The 18,434-nt window shown below is 25.2% G+C and overlaps 1 protein-coding gene across 2 annotated transcripts in view; it reads right to left on the bottom strand.

The window, feature by feature from the left end:
- LOC112601391 overlaps positions 1–18,434 on the bottom strand; it is a 188,168-nt gene that overhangs the window by 18,536 nt on the left and 151,198 nt on the right. For both annotated transcript variants that reach the window (XM_025349011.1, XM_025349009.1), the window contains one exon: positions 12,580–12,704. In XM_025349011.1, coding sequence (XP_025204796.1) covers positions 12,580–12,704 — 125 coding nt within the window. The remainder of the gene's footprint in view (positions 1–12,579; positions 12,705–18,434) is intronic.

The raw sequence follows: 18,434 nt of genomic DNA, 5'->3' as shown, positions 1-18,434 counted from the left end.
TTTGTATTGTATTTGTATTATTTATTTTTAAGAAAATTTAAATTGAGTTTAAATTTAAATTACTTCAAAACCAAAATATTTACAAACGTTTTTCTTTGGTAATTTTGAAAAAAGTTGCAAACTTATTGTCGCGTACAAACTCCCAAAATTGTAATTATTCCGAAAAGTTTTTGGTACATTTTTTTAATAAATTACTTTTAGGTCCCTGACAAGAACGGAATAGATTGACAATACTTTAAACATTAAAAATTGTTTAACCGTCGTTTATTAAATTTTTATCACAATTGTAACAGTTGTATAGAAGGTTTTTTATTAATAAAATATTTCCAGGTACATCCAACTATAAACTAGTTTATAATATAGTTTAGGTAAACGTACATATCAAATTTTTATCATTATTAAACAAAATTATACTTCAGTATTAAATTATAATAAATGATTCATTTATAGTAAATATTACTTAACTAAAAAATTATTATTTTTAATGTTTAAAAAAAATTTAACTTCTTTTTTTAACAATATTATTTTTAATTTTTTTTTCTTTTATGACAAACTTCTGTGTTTTTATTACTATTAATCATATCAAATTTACCAGAAAATTAATTTGTTTTGTAATGACTTCAAGTTAGATTTGTAAAAATAATATTTTCGAAATTTTTTATAATTTTTGAAATAATATGATTGTTGATTGTTAAAACAATAACTTTGTATAAAAATAAAATTTAAACCTAACCTTTCAGTGCAATTTGAAATTATTTTGGTTTATATTAATTTATCTGCACTTTAGTTAGGTTTAGTATAACATAATTATTTGATTGAAAAATAGCTTTTTTGAAAAGTATAATTTGAACTGCACTTTTTTTTTTTTGAATTACGTCATTCATTCATATTTTATTTTTAATGATTTAAAAAAAAAAAATACCACCAAGATAAGTGATTTTTGGGGTATACTATAAAATATACATTAAAAACAAGTTTTCGTTTAAATTATAATCTAAATTTTGCTGAGTCATTATCAATATATATCAATATCAGAAAAAAATATTGAAGTACGAATATAATTCATAGTAAATTCAATGAGAATGTTTATTATTAAGTATTTATAAGTAAACAGAGATGACATATTTTTAACGTTGACACGCGAAACTGCTTTTGTGTCGTCTTGTGTCAAGCAAATATCTTGTTTGATAGAGGTCAATTATAAAGGTTAGCGTACATGTCATTAATCATTGCTGTATGTATATAATATATATTATATACTATCGTTTGGTTCAAATACCCTTTGGGATCACACTTTATACACGAAAAAATAAAACTGAGACACAACTGTATATACGGGTGGGCCACTAGATCGGGTTGAAACCATTATAATATAAATCACGTTGTAACCGGAAAACCGTTATGAGCTGAATTCGGTTCATTCGAATAATAGTCAAGATGTCGTTAAAAATGAGAAATTTCATAACCATTTTTATTTTTCGCATTCATTTCATTTCAGTAAAATATATGCGTAGCAAAAACATCATATTATATTCGTGTACTGAATCTTCAATTTCAAATGTACAGTTAAATTTTTAAATCTTTTTGTTAATCGAACAAAAAATTGGTTGTGCCGCTGTAAAAATAAGTAAAAGTTATGTTGAAATAACAATTAATCCGAGTTTCTGCGTATAAATAAATACTGCATATTATTCACTATTAGTTATAACTTTATTTATTTTAATAATGAGTTAATATGTTTATTGGCTATATTGATTTATTATAATATAAAACAACAATAATAACGACTAAACACTTCACAATCATAAGTATACAAGGATATTCATCAATCACGTTCACTTATAATATCTATACATTTTTCAATTTCTAATTTTGAAACTTTTAATTATACTGAAAGATTATATTTTTCAAATTATTGAGTTCTCTTGTACAACTTAAGGCGAGTCTTGTGGTGATATAAATGTCTATTTTTTAAATAAAAACCACTTTTTTTTTAGTAAATTATTGAATGAATATACATTTTTTTGTTTGATATTGATACATATAATATAAAATTTGATTGAGAAATTTTTGAATTTTTATTAAAAATAATTTTCTTTAAAAATATAAAACAGCCATGATATTAGATCTAGTGTCAATAACACTCAAATTAAAAATGATGATAAACCAATATTAATTACTAAATATTTTTTAGATCATGAAAACTTCCAAGCCCACTATTACGGAATTTTCATTCCTAGTACATAGTTAGATAAAATTTATATGGCTCAGAATCAATCTAATCTTTTGAATTTTGATTTTAATACATCGTTTTTTTTCAGAAAAATTATTCACTACATAGTTTACAGTGAAACGGGAGTTCTGAATTCTGATCAAGAAAACATGTTTATATTTCCATGTGATACTCTACATGTAGTACAAGAAAATCCTAAGAATTTTAAAATTTGGTTTAAATTATATATTTAAATATTCCAAAAATCTGATTTTTAATAAATTAATTATAAGAGGAAAAAATAGAAATAAGCATGGTTGGTGAATCACTCTGTTTATACAATATATTATCCTTTAAATATCCTGTCTATATAAACATAATACTTATGTGTGAACCAACATAAATGTATTAGAATAACCAAATTAAATTTAATCGAACGCGTTTTGCGCCAAACGTTAGAAGAGCAAACGGTAAAAAGTCGTATATACTCGTAATTCGACCGATTGATTTCCGCGTAATTTGAATAATTGCAAATGTGCTTTTGAATGAAACTCGATGGGCATTTTAATAGTTACACCAAAACCGAGAGCAGAGCAGACGTATGGTAGCTATTGTTTTGCTCAGTGGAGTGTTAAAATAATTATACAATCATATGGCAATATGTCGAAATCAGTCCAATGTTGGACGGCCTACCAAACTACGTTTGATGGTCTGATAATCGTTTCAACAAAGCTATAAATTTAACGGTCAGCAGAAATGAGACTATACAATATATGTTAGTACATTTCAATTACAGCTGTGAATCCAGTAATAGTGATGGAAACTGTAATATATTGTATCTCTGTACCTATGTATAGTGATTGACTGAAAACCAATTTTTTTTAACGATTCTTATTCATTACGAGCAATGATGATAACGCGAGCGATTTTGTCAGTCATTAAAAAAAAAAAAAAACTGTCTGAAGTCGTTTTTCGTTTTTCTAAAGGTAGCTTCCAACGCAAAAAACGACAAACGATATCCTTAGTTACTATCTACGAGTTTTTTGAAAATATTACACGCAGGAATCGTGTATGTAAAGTAATACCGTTCAATACTTTTTACTATGATCTTTTGAAGTTTAAAGAAATGCAATTTTTATTTTTTGAAACACATACACTTTTGACTATCGGACATTAGTGTACACTTTATATTCACGAAATTCTAGAAAATATAATTTCTGATGAAAAAAAGCGTATGCGGCCGAATATTGAATCGGTTTTCAACGAAAAAGTTTCTATACTTTTAAATAAATATATGTTTTCATTTTTTATTATTACACAATCTTTTACTAGGTGATTTTTTTTTATTCAAAGAACACTCATTGTTTAAAAAAAACATTAAATTTAACTATACTTGGAATGATTTGTCAAAATGAAGTTAAAAGTCATGATTTCTTTTTTTTTTTTGAAAGTCACATTTTGCTTTTTTTTACCATTTAAAACAATATTAAGATAGTTAGTAGTTCCTTTCACAAAATGTATTATATTGCTTAGGTCAAAATTATTATTATTCTAAACTATCAATGATTCACCTCTATTAAATGCAACGAAAACGCCGAAGTGTCTTCTATTCTAAACTGTATAGCGATTTATGACTGTTAACTAAATGCAAATTTTACCTCACCATAAAGTTTATTTAACTTTTCGCAGCGTTATTGAAAACCATATTAATCACAGTTTAGATATTATATTATACTATATTGCGTAAATATATATCTCAATTGTAATACAAATGTAGTTCCTAATGCACAATAAAATTATGTTTGTACACAAACTACTTATTGTTTTTAAATTAACTTTTTAATTTTTTTTCGCATATATATATTGTATATATTAAACAATAAACTAATAACTAAATTATCAATATATATATATATATACATATTTTTTTACTAAATTTAAAAAAACAATTAACGATAAAATGTAATTGTATTGAAAATATGAATGCTCGTTTTGTATTAAGTTTAATATTTTATAGTATTTGTAAACATTTCATGATAAAAAAGATAATAATTCATTTGTTTCCGATATGAAAATTAACTTTGTGAATGCCATAAAATGAACATTAACATTTTTTTTTTATTTTATGTATAGATATTTGCCAATTTTTTACACAAGTTATGAGTTAAGCTTAATAACAGAAAATACTTTTCAATTTAGGGAGGCTATTGTTAGTCTGCGTTTGGAGGTTTAATGTACTGCATCGAAAATCTCCCTATTCTTTGTTATTGATATATATATATGTATATATATATAAGTAATACATAATATTATTATATGTGTGCTTCGCGAGTTGATTTATTTGGAAAATATATTATTATAAATAATAATGTAGAGAATGTTGTTAGCTTTTTTTATTCTTCTTCATAATTGTAATCGTCGAAAAAACTATCTTTTAAATACACAACAAAATACAAAATATCTAATACAAGTATATATGGTAAGATATTTACAGCCGAATTGTTTTCATATCATTTTATTTCTATAAATAGTATATTAAACACTACCCTTATCTTTACAAATCTTTGATTAACATGTTTTTTTTCTATCATAACGTCTCTATACAACAGTTTTTAAATATCATTTTTATTAAGTAGTCCAAGAAAAATTACCTCTCGTTTATTGGGCAAAGTCATTAGCCCTTCCCGTCAAACAAACACGGACTAAGAGAGGAGCCTTGGGTATAAAAAAATAAAATAAAATAAAAAGGTACGACCGAATTGTTTTTAAAATTATTATTACCTACTCTCTCCGGGGACCCGAACACTAATTAAGAGTTTTTAATTTTTTTTTTTTTTTTTCAAGAAAATGCTGGTAAAGCTGGGAAAACTCATAGCCATGTACCTATATTATACTCGTATTATATATACCGGGTATTAAATAGCACTCTACGTGTATACGACTTATGAAGAAGTGTTGAAAGTTATTGCAAGCAAGTCTTGATAATTGTAATTTTATCGCTCTAAGCTTTTTTTTGTTCTTTTTTAATCCACTTACTCACAAAGACTAATGTAATGAACTTAAATTCTTTACCAAATAACGCGTGTAGATGCGTCTCATGATTGATCTATTTTCCCTCTGCCACCACGATAGACCAATGTAATTTATCGACACTGTTGCATTTGTCATTTTGGGCGATCTATTTTTATTTTCCACTCAAACTAACCTAAATCCAATCCAGAAATAGACTGATACGTTTTATAGTATAAATAATATAAATATATATATATTATAACACATTACGTATAACCTAAGTCTTTACCGACTTAACATAACCACATAAGTCCATGAAATTCAATAAATTTTTCGTTTAATTTTAAAACGGCTACGGCTAAAGATTAAGAATCGAGTAAACAATAGTTAAAGATATTATTTTTATCAATTAGAAATATCTTACGTATAACAGTGGTGCAATTGTAACATGAGCTAGGATATACTATGTTATACGATGGGCATACATCATATTATACAAATTGATACGGCACACTAAATAAGTGTGTGAATGAAATCTGTAAATCAGTTATTTATACTGTAAATACTGATGTTTTATTTCAATATATACATATATTTACATAGGAAATAGAGTTAAGTGATCGCGTATCACTTACGGAACTCATACAGTAATAGGTATATCATTATAAAGTATTGATACAAAATTTAAAGAGTGGGGGTCGAGTCCTAACGTGTCGGGCTCGTTCAAGGAAGTGGCGTTTGATCGTAGGATTTAACGGGATAAGCGTAGGCAGATGCGTTGGTAGGTCGTGTCAGACGTGGTTACCCTGAGAAGGACAATTTTGGCGACGCCGCTCGGTTGCCGTTCGATACCTGAATTGTAGGTCTTTCCTCGGCCGTGGGTTCGCTCTTAGTCCACGAATGATCGATAGTTTCTCGGTCAATTACTTAACTTGTCTCTGGTTGTTCTTCACGATCAGCAGCAACTAGTGTTAATTCAAGTACTTTTAATCAATCGATCGGTTATAGTTCGTTGCTATTCGGCGTTTGGTGATTCCGAGGTTGCCGTGGATCAATGAGATCGTACGATCGATATAACTGGTTGTCGGCTACGTTGAATATTTATTGTCGGTCAACACGGTTCTCGCTATTGCGCCGCAGTGACCGTGTATATACGACCGTCAATCAATACGAGTCAGATTCGTCCTGAAACGGCGATGAATAATTACGGGTCGATTTGCCGTAATGTGACCGTCTCCTCGATGGTCCTTGTGGGGCAACACGTTGCTAAAACGCCTCAGTGTTCACGCGTATTGCTTGGTCGCCGTGAAGTGGCGATATCCTAGTAAAATTGCCATGGTGCGTCAGCCTCGTGGATTGATCGTCACGCAGGATGGTGGTTGGTTGCTGTGGAGCGGCGATGTGGTATTCGGGCTGTTTGTTGATACGACGTCGAATCGCCGTGTAGCGGTGAATTCGTAGAATGGTCCGAGTCTTCTATTGTGAGGACCTGGGCTTGGTTTTGCGATAGATGATGGCAGGTTGAAGAATTGAAGTGGTCTGAATATTCCGTAGAAGTGCGTCGATATAATATACCATGCAGGCTATCTCATGATCGGTTGAAGTTTGTTAGTATGACGGATAAAAACCACACCATTGTCTAGTTGCTTCCTCTTATAGTCGATGTGTTTTTCATCGATCATAACGTTGAGATATCCTTATTTAAAACATACTTATATAGGCGTGTTTCCTATGTTATGTGTATTTTACTCACTTATTATACCGGTTGAATTGTTGGTCTTTTGTGTTGGTATTTGTTCCATAACAAAATCTACATTATTTCAGAATATAGGTAATAAAAAAATCAAATGTTGTTTCATTTTTGGGCTGAAAATAGATTAATATCAACTTGATATATTTTGAATTTTTACTACATGTTACGAGGTATATAATATTTTTCAGTTATAATTAAATTGGAATTTTCATTATTATTCAAGAATTCAATTTGCATACTATTTTAAATTTAAACTATTTATGAAACTTTTATAAATGAACATTTACATTTAAAATTTAATATGAAAATGAGATATTTTTTAAGTTGTTACTTTGTAGGTTATTTACTGAAAATGATTAAAATAGTTAATAGATTTCATGTACAACAAACCTGATATTGTTGTGTATCATAGATATTAGACATATGTATATCATATATGAATATATGATTATAAATTCAATTTTTCTTCATTGTATCAAATGTTGAATAAACATGTACAGATCAAATATGATGTTAATTACCTTCATGAATATAAATGTACAATGGGTTATTTTAGATTTGGCATATTTATGTACATTTACATACTGATGATATTATTCAGTATATCTAATCATTAGCTATATTATAATATAACAATATAATTTATGAATATATGTAATGGAGCAATTCATATTAAATAATAATTTAATACCTGAATATAAAATATGTATTCATAAAACTATAAGAATATAAAACAAAATACATTATATTAATATTAAAACATTTATTTTATTTTGAAATTTAAATGCAAATATTATATAGGTACAATAAAGTAATGTTGTTAATTGTTTTAGTAAATTCAATTTAGTGTATTATGATTTATGAAACTACATATGATACAGTTTAGTTCTTAGTTTACTCGTATATTATGTGTAGTATACTATGTTTTATACTATACTAGTTGTTATTTTATTACACGTAATTTATGTAGTAAAAAATTTAAACAGGCTAACCAAAACTTAATTTATAATAAGTTTTACACAAGAAATATCATACAGTTATAAAATTAACCTAAAACTATTTATTTATCTTTATTAACGAATGAAGCTCTATAGTCGATACAAAAATTAAATACATATTATTATTTAATTTATGAATACAAATACAACACATAAGTATATGTAGAAATTGTTTTCAATATTTATTTGAAAATATACACTATGTAAAGATATTTTTACAATAAGCATATGTGATGCAAGGTATATATTATATACTTATTTGTACATAAAAGATTTGATTTAAATAATCTCTCCAACAGTAACACTTTTGATATGAATGATTTTATGTCTTAGACTTATTTAATTATTTATTTTTTATTTTTTTATTTTGTTAGAAGGTCTGTAAGCCATTTTTTCTTTATTCTTCTCAGTGAATTTCTTGGAATGTTGGTAAAGTCAAGGGCATTGATCAAAGAGTTTGAATGGTTTGCCAGGCGAGGATGAAAAAGGTTGTAAAACTATATTGCTACCTTTGAGATTGTTTGAATACTTACATCTGAGTGAAGTGTGTAGTTTATTACAAATAAAGGCGCGTTTGTAATTATACTTGTATGTAATATTATTGATTGGAAAGTTTGAAATTTATTTGTATTTGTTTTCTTAACATCACTCTACAATCGGATGTCATAAGACCAAATTGGTTTTAGTAAAGTTGTATTATATGGTAGTAGTTTGTTTTTAGGCTAATTTTATAATGTTTTCTAAGAGTGCGAAGATACATACGTCTGATGTTTAACAGAATCCGTTTAGCTCAGTGTATGCTCTGCTTACGTTAGTTGTTTGTCTAGCGTCGACCCTAAATACTGGTTATTACTTGTTAGAAGTTGAAGGAATGATTTAATTGTTTAGAAGTACTGGGGAACTATATTTTATTTAACACTAAAAGTGATTTTCGAAGACTTTTTATTTTTTATCCAGTATACCACAATTCTATCTCATTTAAGTGGTTTTGTAAATATTGTGAAGTAGTTTGCAAGATATTATATGAAGTAAAAAATAATTTTGTTGTTTGTAAATTCGACGACAGTGGGAGGGGGGCAGATGGTGAGTTTGTCCGCAGTGTATGTATTGTATTGGACAAAAGGATGGAAGATGAAATTATACCTTGGGGGACACCAGCTAAGATAAGAGATATGTTTGAGATGTCCGAGCCTACCTTTATAACGAAATTACGATTTTCCATGTGACTTGAAAAATAAAAATAAGGAGGAGAAAAAAGTTCTTTTAGTTTCAATAAAAAGCCGGAGTGCTATACCTTGTTGAATATACTTGGACAACGTCTAATAAAACAGTATAGTATTTTTTTTTCAAATGCACAAGCCAAAAGAGACGGTTATACAATGTACTTGGTATATGATAGGGTTTGACTTGGGTGTAAGGAATTATTTTTTTGTTGTTCATTATTTATGAAATACGCTTAAAAATTAGTTTTTTAAGTTGATTTTGATAAAGAAAGTTAATAAATTTATTGGATGGTAGGCAGGGCTTGCAAACGTTATGATTATAACGTTATACTTGACAAAAAAACGATTGAGATTTGTAACGTAATTATAACGGAAAACGATAAATATAAATAATTAAATAACACAAAACAAAACATAACGATTAACAAAATATATGATATATCATAAAACAAAACATAACGCACAACGTTAAGTATAGTATATCATTAAATGAAATAATTAATTTACAATTATTTAATAGTTATAATTTATAAAATATATTAAACATTTTAATTTACATACCTAACAATATTGCTGAATATTGTTACTTTTTAATGCCGATATTGCTTTCTTTAAATGTAATCTAATGAGATCACGGAAAATTCATAGTGATAATACACTATTTTTTTATTTATTTTAATAGTTAAATGGATCCTCAAAAATATTTTATCAATAATAATAGATATTATATTAGATAATGATTTTTGTGAATTAGCTACAAAAATGGCGTTATAAATCAATTATACCTACACCAGAAATTAGTTTTGAGTATGCAAAGAAAATTTTATTTCAATAAAATTCAAATTGTTGATATACTAAAGGATTAATAGATACCTTTAAAGCAAGCATCTGCATCAAATTCAACATTTAGAAGGCAAAGGTATACGCAATACAATTTCAAACAAAGTGCACTACAAAAATGTGTGATTGCAGAAATATTTGCATTTTATGTAATGCCATAACAGTTTGTCATGTTGGAATAAGTAGTTTCAAATTTTTTTTTTTTAAACAGTAACGTTCGTAAGGTAAAATTATCATAGTTTAAATTATTAATACAAATACAACATTGTTTAATAATGATAATTTACGTTTATTTATGTTGTATTTTGTATATTGTTTATAGTTTATACTATATATGCTGTGTATGTCAATATTGTGTTGTGTGTGTCAAAATTGACCAAAATCCTATTGTAAATATCAATATTCTAAGTAAATATCTTCAATTTTTAATTGCTCACATTACCATTTTAGGATGTGTATATCGACATCCACTAGGTGATTATCAGAATTCATCAAAGTCATAAACTGTGGATATTCACATTAAAAATTACATTTTTTATTCAATTGCGCAGTTAAATTTTCTATTATGTAAGTATAACATTATTACGAAAAGCTTTAAAAATAATTTATAATTACGTTATTTGATTAAATTTTTTATTATTTATAAAATTAACTTTTATAGATTTTTGAAAAAGCTTTTATTATTATTATTTTGTTATTTTTAATAGCTCAGTATTATTTTTAAAATCGCTTTACACGTTTTAAAAGAACAAAATGATTTAATGGAAAATGTCAAGTATAATTTACGTTTGTTTACCAACATAAAATTATTATATTAGAAATATGCATGATATATTTATACATAAGATGTATTAATAAGGATATATTAAATACATTGTTAGATTATACATAAAGATACAATGCAATAAACACATATAATTTAGAATAAATAAAAATCTACTATTCCATTGAATATTAGATAAATTGCTAGTGTAGCTTCAGCCTATAGTTATAATGACTGAAAAAATACGGTGCTTTACACTTAAAAAATATCATGATTTCGTTAAATCATTCAAATTTACATCCCAGATTATTACAATAAAACATTTTTATGAACCTAATGGCCAATAATTATTTATAAATGTGAGTTAAAAACATTTATTTAAATTATTTAAATTAAGTGCAAATAACTCTATATTTACTTTTGATCTACTTGATTATGTAAAATTAATTTATAAGTTATAATATAAATTTATTATTTATGAAAATTAGATTAGTTTAAACAAGATTTTAAAAATAAAATAACTTATGTCTCAAATTATTAAAAAGCCAGAAAACTTTTTAAAAATAATAAACGGATAACTTAATTACCTAATTTAAACTTTAAGTATGTAAAATTCAAAAACAACAGTGTAAAGTTTTCATTGATACTTAGGTATGCAAAATGTTTAAGTATCAAATATATCATACAATATCTTATTTCAATGTAAACGATGATTGTCTTAAAAAAATCACTGTCTTAAATTGTACGTTTTATAATTTTGTATAACGTTTAAAAGACCGGTAATAACAATAGTAGAGTCGAATATCATTCATTATATTTTATAACTTTATATTATATAATATAACGAGTTTAATATATTATTTACATTTCCAGAAGTTTTACATAGAAAAATATGATTTTATTTAAATATATACTGTTTAAATAACACTACGGACAATTTGTGTGATTTAGATTTTTTTATTTGAGACAAATCCCGCGTTTCCAAAATTGAATACAATGTAACTATATTTTAAAATGAATTGACACTTACATTTTAATAATATAATATATTTGCTTTTTTTATCACGTTTTCATAATATTAGTATTTTCAAATATTTAAGATATGTTTTCCTAATCTTATTCCTATTTTTTTTTTTTTTTTTTTTTTATTAATTTTTAAATTATAAAATTTATGATTTGACTAATTCAGCCATTAGAATTAAATTTGTATATATTATATTTAATAATCATAAAAAAAAAGTTTCAAATTAAATATAAATATATACTTATTATAATATTTTTGTACATGGAAATTGTTGGCTAGGTATATTAAATTAAGTATTTTGATTATTTAAAAGAATTTTAATGTTAATTTCATTTTCATAATAAGATGGTTTATATTAAGTTCCTGCTTTTATTTTTAGTACTTTCTGCATTCCTCGATGAAGATGATTATGAGCATTTTAATATTATCTTAAGGAGTATATATATTATATATATATATATATACATATATATGATTATGCGTTATATTTTCCTCTGATCACTTAAATTTTTATGATATATTTTGATATTGCTTATTTTTCAGTTAAAAGTAATAATATCAGGTATAATCCTTATTCTGTGCATTTCGTAAAATTCCACTTAAAGTAATACTACATAAATTAATGCTTTATTATTTCCGAAGCGTATTCCAACAAATAATATATAAAACATAGTGATGTATATTACAATATACACATAGTATTATGTGCAATCAGTAATTTCTGTAAAATACTTTGATGTTTAATTTTACTTACCAGCTAATGTGTGCAAAGACGATGCGATTAGAGTCTTCTGATCTTTGTAGAAGTGTCCACTGAACGAAAAAACACATCCAGCCAACATAAGGCACAGGCTGATGCTGACTAATGGAGTGCACCACCTGTTGAAAAATTAAGAGTAAAAAAATCATATCAATTGTATAAAATAATTTAAATTATTATTATAATACTAATATATAATATATATATGTTACAAGCAATGTATACATTGTCCGACGATTTTGGGTAATATATTATTAAAAATACTATTTTTGCCATGCAGAGTTGTACTTTGACCGGTCCAAGTTACTTTTCCCGTGGTAAATTGGGCATAGTAACTTAAGCTATCAACAAAACTTTCCATTTTAATATATTTTTTTTTTTTTATTTTTTTTTTTATTTGTTAAACTGTTAAAAAAGAGTAGATGTAGTTAATTTAGTACGTATTATATTTTTTGAACTTATACGCAATTTTATATTTATATTTTATAAAGTAATTGGTATAAGAGTGGTGAGGCAATGTTTGGATGAAGTGCAAAAATTGGATTAAAATGAGCGATACATCCAATATAAATAATTAATAAATTAAAAACTAAAGAAGATTTAGAAGCGGCTATAATATCTATAAATACTGGAAAGCGTTGTGAAATTGATGAAAGATTGATTGAAAGAAAATAGAAAATAGAATAAATAAAATAAATGATGTAAGAACAGAGTCAATTGTAAATTTAATAACTCAAGCGATTCAGTGCCCAACCTAGACTGAGCAATTCTATACAGCCCGGGTAAAGTATAATTTTGCCAACATTGGCTGATAGTCTACTTAACCTGTAACATAAATACATATATATATATATATATAATATATATATATATATTCTTACTAAATAATTTACTATAAATCTATAAAAAAAAAAGTTCTTAGTTGGAAAAATTTTTTACCACTACTGGATAATCATAAAAGAGTAAAAAAAATGTCAATCATTTGAAAATATATGATTTTTAAGTATATTTAAATATTTCAAAAACAGAAGAATTTCAATAAAATCATTATTTTTTATGATTAGTGAATCACCAACATATCTATGACTTTTATACTTTTACACATTGATTTTTACCCATCATCATTATAGATAGTGCAATCAATGAATGAAAATAATAAAATGCTTGGTAAAACTGTAAAAACTGTAGAATATATATTATATATCGTTATTATTCGTTGCCTTGTTCTATTTGTATTTTGTTTAAATATTTTCATGAATGTTCACGAATATTTTAAAATTGGCACAAATTCAATTAATTAATATATAGTAAGGTCATAAAACTAAATCACCATCAGCGTTTTAAAGTTTTAAACGCCAGGTTGTTGAGAATACCCAGCGATACTAGAACTTTATAGGCACACTGGTTTATGGTATTTGTTTATTATTATTTTTCAAATCAGTGTTTTTCTGACATTAATTGGCACTTTATGTATTGCTTAAATTTTGTAGTTACTGATTTTGCTATAAATGAATTATAGTGGAATTCCCAGTCTTTCTGATAATTATTTTCGGAGTATTGTGTGCAAGTTACAAATGAAACAATCGAATCGTTCAACCAACGATATATATATTTATATGTTTTTACTGTATGTTTGTGTATTATATAGAAAATAAAGGAAAGTTTCATCAACACGGTCGATTTGAAACAAATATTATACGCGACAACAGTTTCGAAAATCGAATTTCGTCGTCATTGTTTTTGATTCCAAATACCAAGTATTTACTATATATTATATAATTGCATATATATATATAGTTAGTTTTTAATTTACTTTGATAATCTGAACGTGGAGTAGTATTTTATTTTAAAAATTGACATCGTATGAAGTTGTGACAAACCCAATATTTATATTTCCAGACTAAATATTAAAATAATAAATATATATGAATAGTTGAATGATTAATTAATACAGTTGGTTGACGTAATTTTGTTAGCTATAACTCAACGTGACTGCAAGACCGAGTTAATTAACGATTTAATCGAAACTTCATGTTATACACACATTAAACGAATGCAGTCGCTTAATACATTTATTACATTTAAAACATTTAATTGTAAATAATACGTCTTGGTAACTTTGTAGACGTGTGTAATATATTAATATACCTGCAATACGTTAAGTGACTAATGTGCCAATGTTAAATGACGTGATGAGCAAAAAAAAAAAAAACAACTTATTTTACTTGAATAATATTTTAAATATTATATTGCCACGTTATGCATCACATATATTTATTTAGATACTTATTGAACTTTTAGGGTATTTTTGTTTAAACAATAATTTTTAAAATATATAAAAATATTGAATACGTAAATTGGTGATTCATTAGTATACTTATAATTTTTTTATAGTTTCATATTTTATAATTTTATACTTAATATATGTATCATAAGTTGGGTCAGTACAATGCAGTGAAAGCATTATTTGAAGGAAGATGACGGCCGAAAATATTTCTTTTTATATAGAGTTTATACGAAAGTTAGTTCTAAATAAAGATTGAATATTTATTATTACATTTCAATAATAATACACTATTATTTGCTATAAAACAAGACTAATTGAATGAATTAGCTACTTTATAATTGATAAATTACCGAGAAAAACCTCGAAAATTAGGCCTTGTTTTATAAATGAATACATTTAAAAAATGTTGAATACATTACATAAAATATACAATTTTATTGAGTAATGATAAGTACTACTATATATATATATATATATAAAAAGAACATCGATCTCTTAGAGTGGTTTGGGAATATTCATTTTATTGATAAATTCTAATATAATCGTTAAAAATGATAAATTTATTAGAAACTGGAAACTATTGTATAGAAAAAAATACAAAAATATTTTAAATTTTTGATACAATGTTAAACGGACGTCAAATTTATTCATGACTCATTATTAAAACCTATAGTGACACTTTGCAACAGCAAATTAAATTAAAAATATTTTTTCACATTTATAAAATTATTGTTTATAACATTGACTATATTTAATATTTTTTTTTAGTAGACAGAAAATCTATTTCATGTATCAAGTGGCATAAAATAATTAAAAAAATTGTGTGTATACCTCAGAGTTACAATTTGAAATTAGTTTTTATAAAATACTATTAGTTATTATACTCAATAAAAAAAGTTTCCAAAAAGATTAAATTGTTTATGGACTATGCACATATGTAATGACTTTAATCTATGATTATAATATTATACTTATCAATATAATTTTTATTGGAAATTTGTAGTTTGCAATGTTTCACATTCATGTGATACTTACCGACGGTCAATAGATTATTTCCGCAATAAATGATAAATTTCGAAATATAACTTCAAATGGTTATACATTTGAAACAAAGTCTGAGTAACATTTTTAATTGTAATAAATAAGTTTAAATATATTTTTTAATTTTCCGAGAGACTTGGTAAAGTAAACTTTTAACTTGGAATTATCACATGTATGTGCATATTTAGTAATACAATTAAAATTATGGTGTACAGTGTGACGATTGACAAAAGGGTTGAGCAAGTGACGCAGGTGCTGTATATATTATTATTGATAATTGATATGAATTAAAAGTATTTATTATAATCAATATGGTGTTACATTTGCGAACCACGCAAATGGAAGGTGTACACGATGTAATTATAATATCATTTTGTCATATTGTAATATGTGACCTATACAAAATTATTATTATTTAAATTATTCATCCACTTCTATAAAACGATTATATTGGTATTATTTAGAAATCGTTCAGTTTAAATATTATAATATACATGATATGCTTGAATAAATTTCGACAAATTTAGAATAGCGTAACATCCAAGTTAAGCCTTGGTGAAACAGTTGCACTGTATGATGATACTTGGAATATTGTATAAATTTAATATTTAGTAGGTACCTATTGCTGTGGATTATAGTAATTTTGCTTATTGTATTTACATATTATAATGTGTAAAGAGAAGCTTGTAAAATCCAAAATAAATCTAATCGTCTGTTTAATTTTAGTGGGTTTATAATATAAAATACAATTTAATAAGTGTATAATTTAAGTAAAAAAAACTTTAAAAGTATATCTATCATAACCTATAATTGTGTAATGAAATTTTGAGTATAAACAGTATATATACTAAATTGTTACAGTCTATTATATGACAACATCGTCAAATAGCCATTGTTATGATACAATACATTAAGTGTTATAGAACATTCAACATTTGTATAAGATTTCAAACCTTACAATACCTACACATAGTATTTTCTCAACTTAATTTCCTCAAATCAGTAATCACGTTTAATTATTCTTAAACATGTTTCAACATGACGTATACATCATTTAAGCAACTTGGTATCAGTAACTTATATTATATTCAGTAAAAGTGTGTTAGGTGCTAAAAAAAAAAATTATGACAGAATTTTCTAATATCTTATATTTTTTCATTAGTGCCGGCAACAAACTTTTAGTCGACCAATGTCTTAAATGTGGTCCGTGTCCCATTTTCAAATAAAAATAAAAAATAGTTATTTTTAAAATAATGTTTAAATTTTTTTTTTTTTTTTTTTCAATAATTTGAAAATACTTTTAAATTTATAATAGTGATAATAAACTAGGTAGACAAGTGGATAGCGTTCTCCTGTATATTAAGTGTCTAGTAGCCGGTAGGTCACTTTTATGAGCGTATTCAATTTAAATTTAATAATATATTGTTGTATACAAAATACGATTTTTTTATTAGTCTATATCACTAAGTGATATATTTTTTGTATAGAGCTATAAATATAAAAGTGATTTATTTAATTTTTAGTGCTAAGGTAAGTTAATAGAATTTGTTTCAAAAATATTGCATTTATAACATTATTTATGTTTAATTATCATGATAATATATATTTATTACTTTTTTTTTTGGTCTTAAATCTTTTGATTAGTTGACCGCAACTCTTCAAACTTAAAGCAATTCATGCTGCAGATTCTAGGGAAAATTTTATGTAGTGGTTTCCCGTTTCCTTCCACATCGTAGTCTTATAGTCATCAAAATGACTGTCATTTCCGCTTACGGATTTCTGGTGTATGTAACTATATCGACCATATAGGTCTCTACTTTCTACTTGCATCTAGTGCCTAGTGAAAAATCTGCTGCCCTACTTCTTCTTTATATTTATAATATACTATAAAACTCGTAAGTAATTACAATTTTCAAAAAATATTGTAAGTAATTAAAATAAATTCATAGTATAAATAGATTATGTATTAAAAAGAGTCAATAAAATCATTGCGTGTAATAAAATTCATAATAATATGATATAAGTAAAATTTTTAGGTTCCTAAGAAACATATTTTTAAATTAAAACAAAATAATTAATATAGTTAATCATAGTTCAAATTCTGTTAGGTTATGTGAAGTCCAACTTTGAAACCACAATTACTATAAAAAAAATAAACTTTAATTATTTTCTAAATTTTATAATCTTAGAAGCTAGTTATAAGGAATCTTGCATTAGTTTTTTAAAACATGATTATAAAACAAAAGTTGTAATGAATTTCTAATTACAAAATATTTTGTGATTCTTTTGTAATTTCCATGAATTTCGTCCAAATTCTATTTTCAAATGCATATGAAAAAAAAAAAATGTGTGAAAACACTTTTAATAAATTCAATAACTTACACCTAAAATAAACTTATGTGGAATTTTTTATTATATTTTTAAAAATGTTGACCTAATGGATAACTTATTATCAGGATTTATATAAAAAAAAAAAATAAAATAATAAAACAATTCAGAATTTGTCATGCCAACAAGTAAC

Source organism: Melanaphis sacchari, unplaced genomic scaffold (genome assembly GCF_002803265.2).
Source record: "Melanaphis sacchari strain LSU unplaced genomic scaffold, SCAv2.0 Contig77_pilon_pilon, whole genome shotgun sequence".
Classification (NCBI taxonomy): Eukaryota; Metazoa; Arthropoda; class Insecta; order Hemiptera; family Aphididae; genus Melanaphis; species Melanaphis sacchari.
The sequence above is the reverse complement of the archived record's forward strand: the minus strand, read 5'-3'. Positions and strand labels throughout refer to the sequence as shown.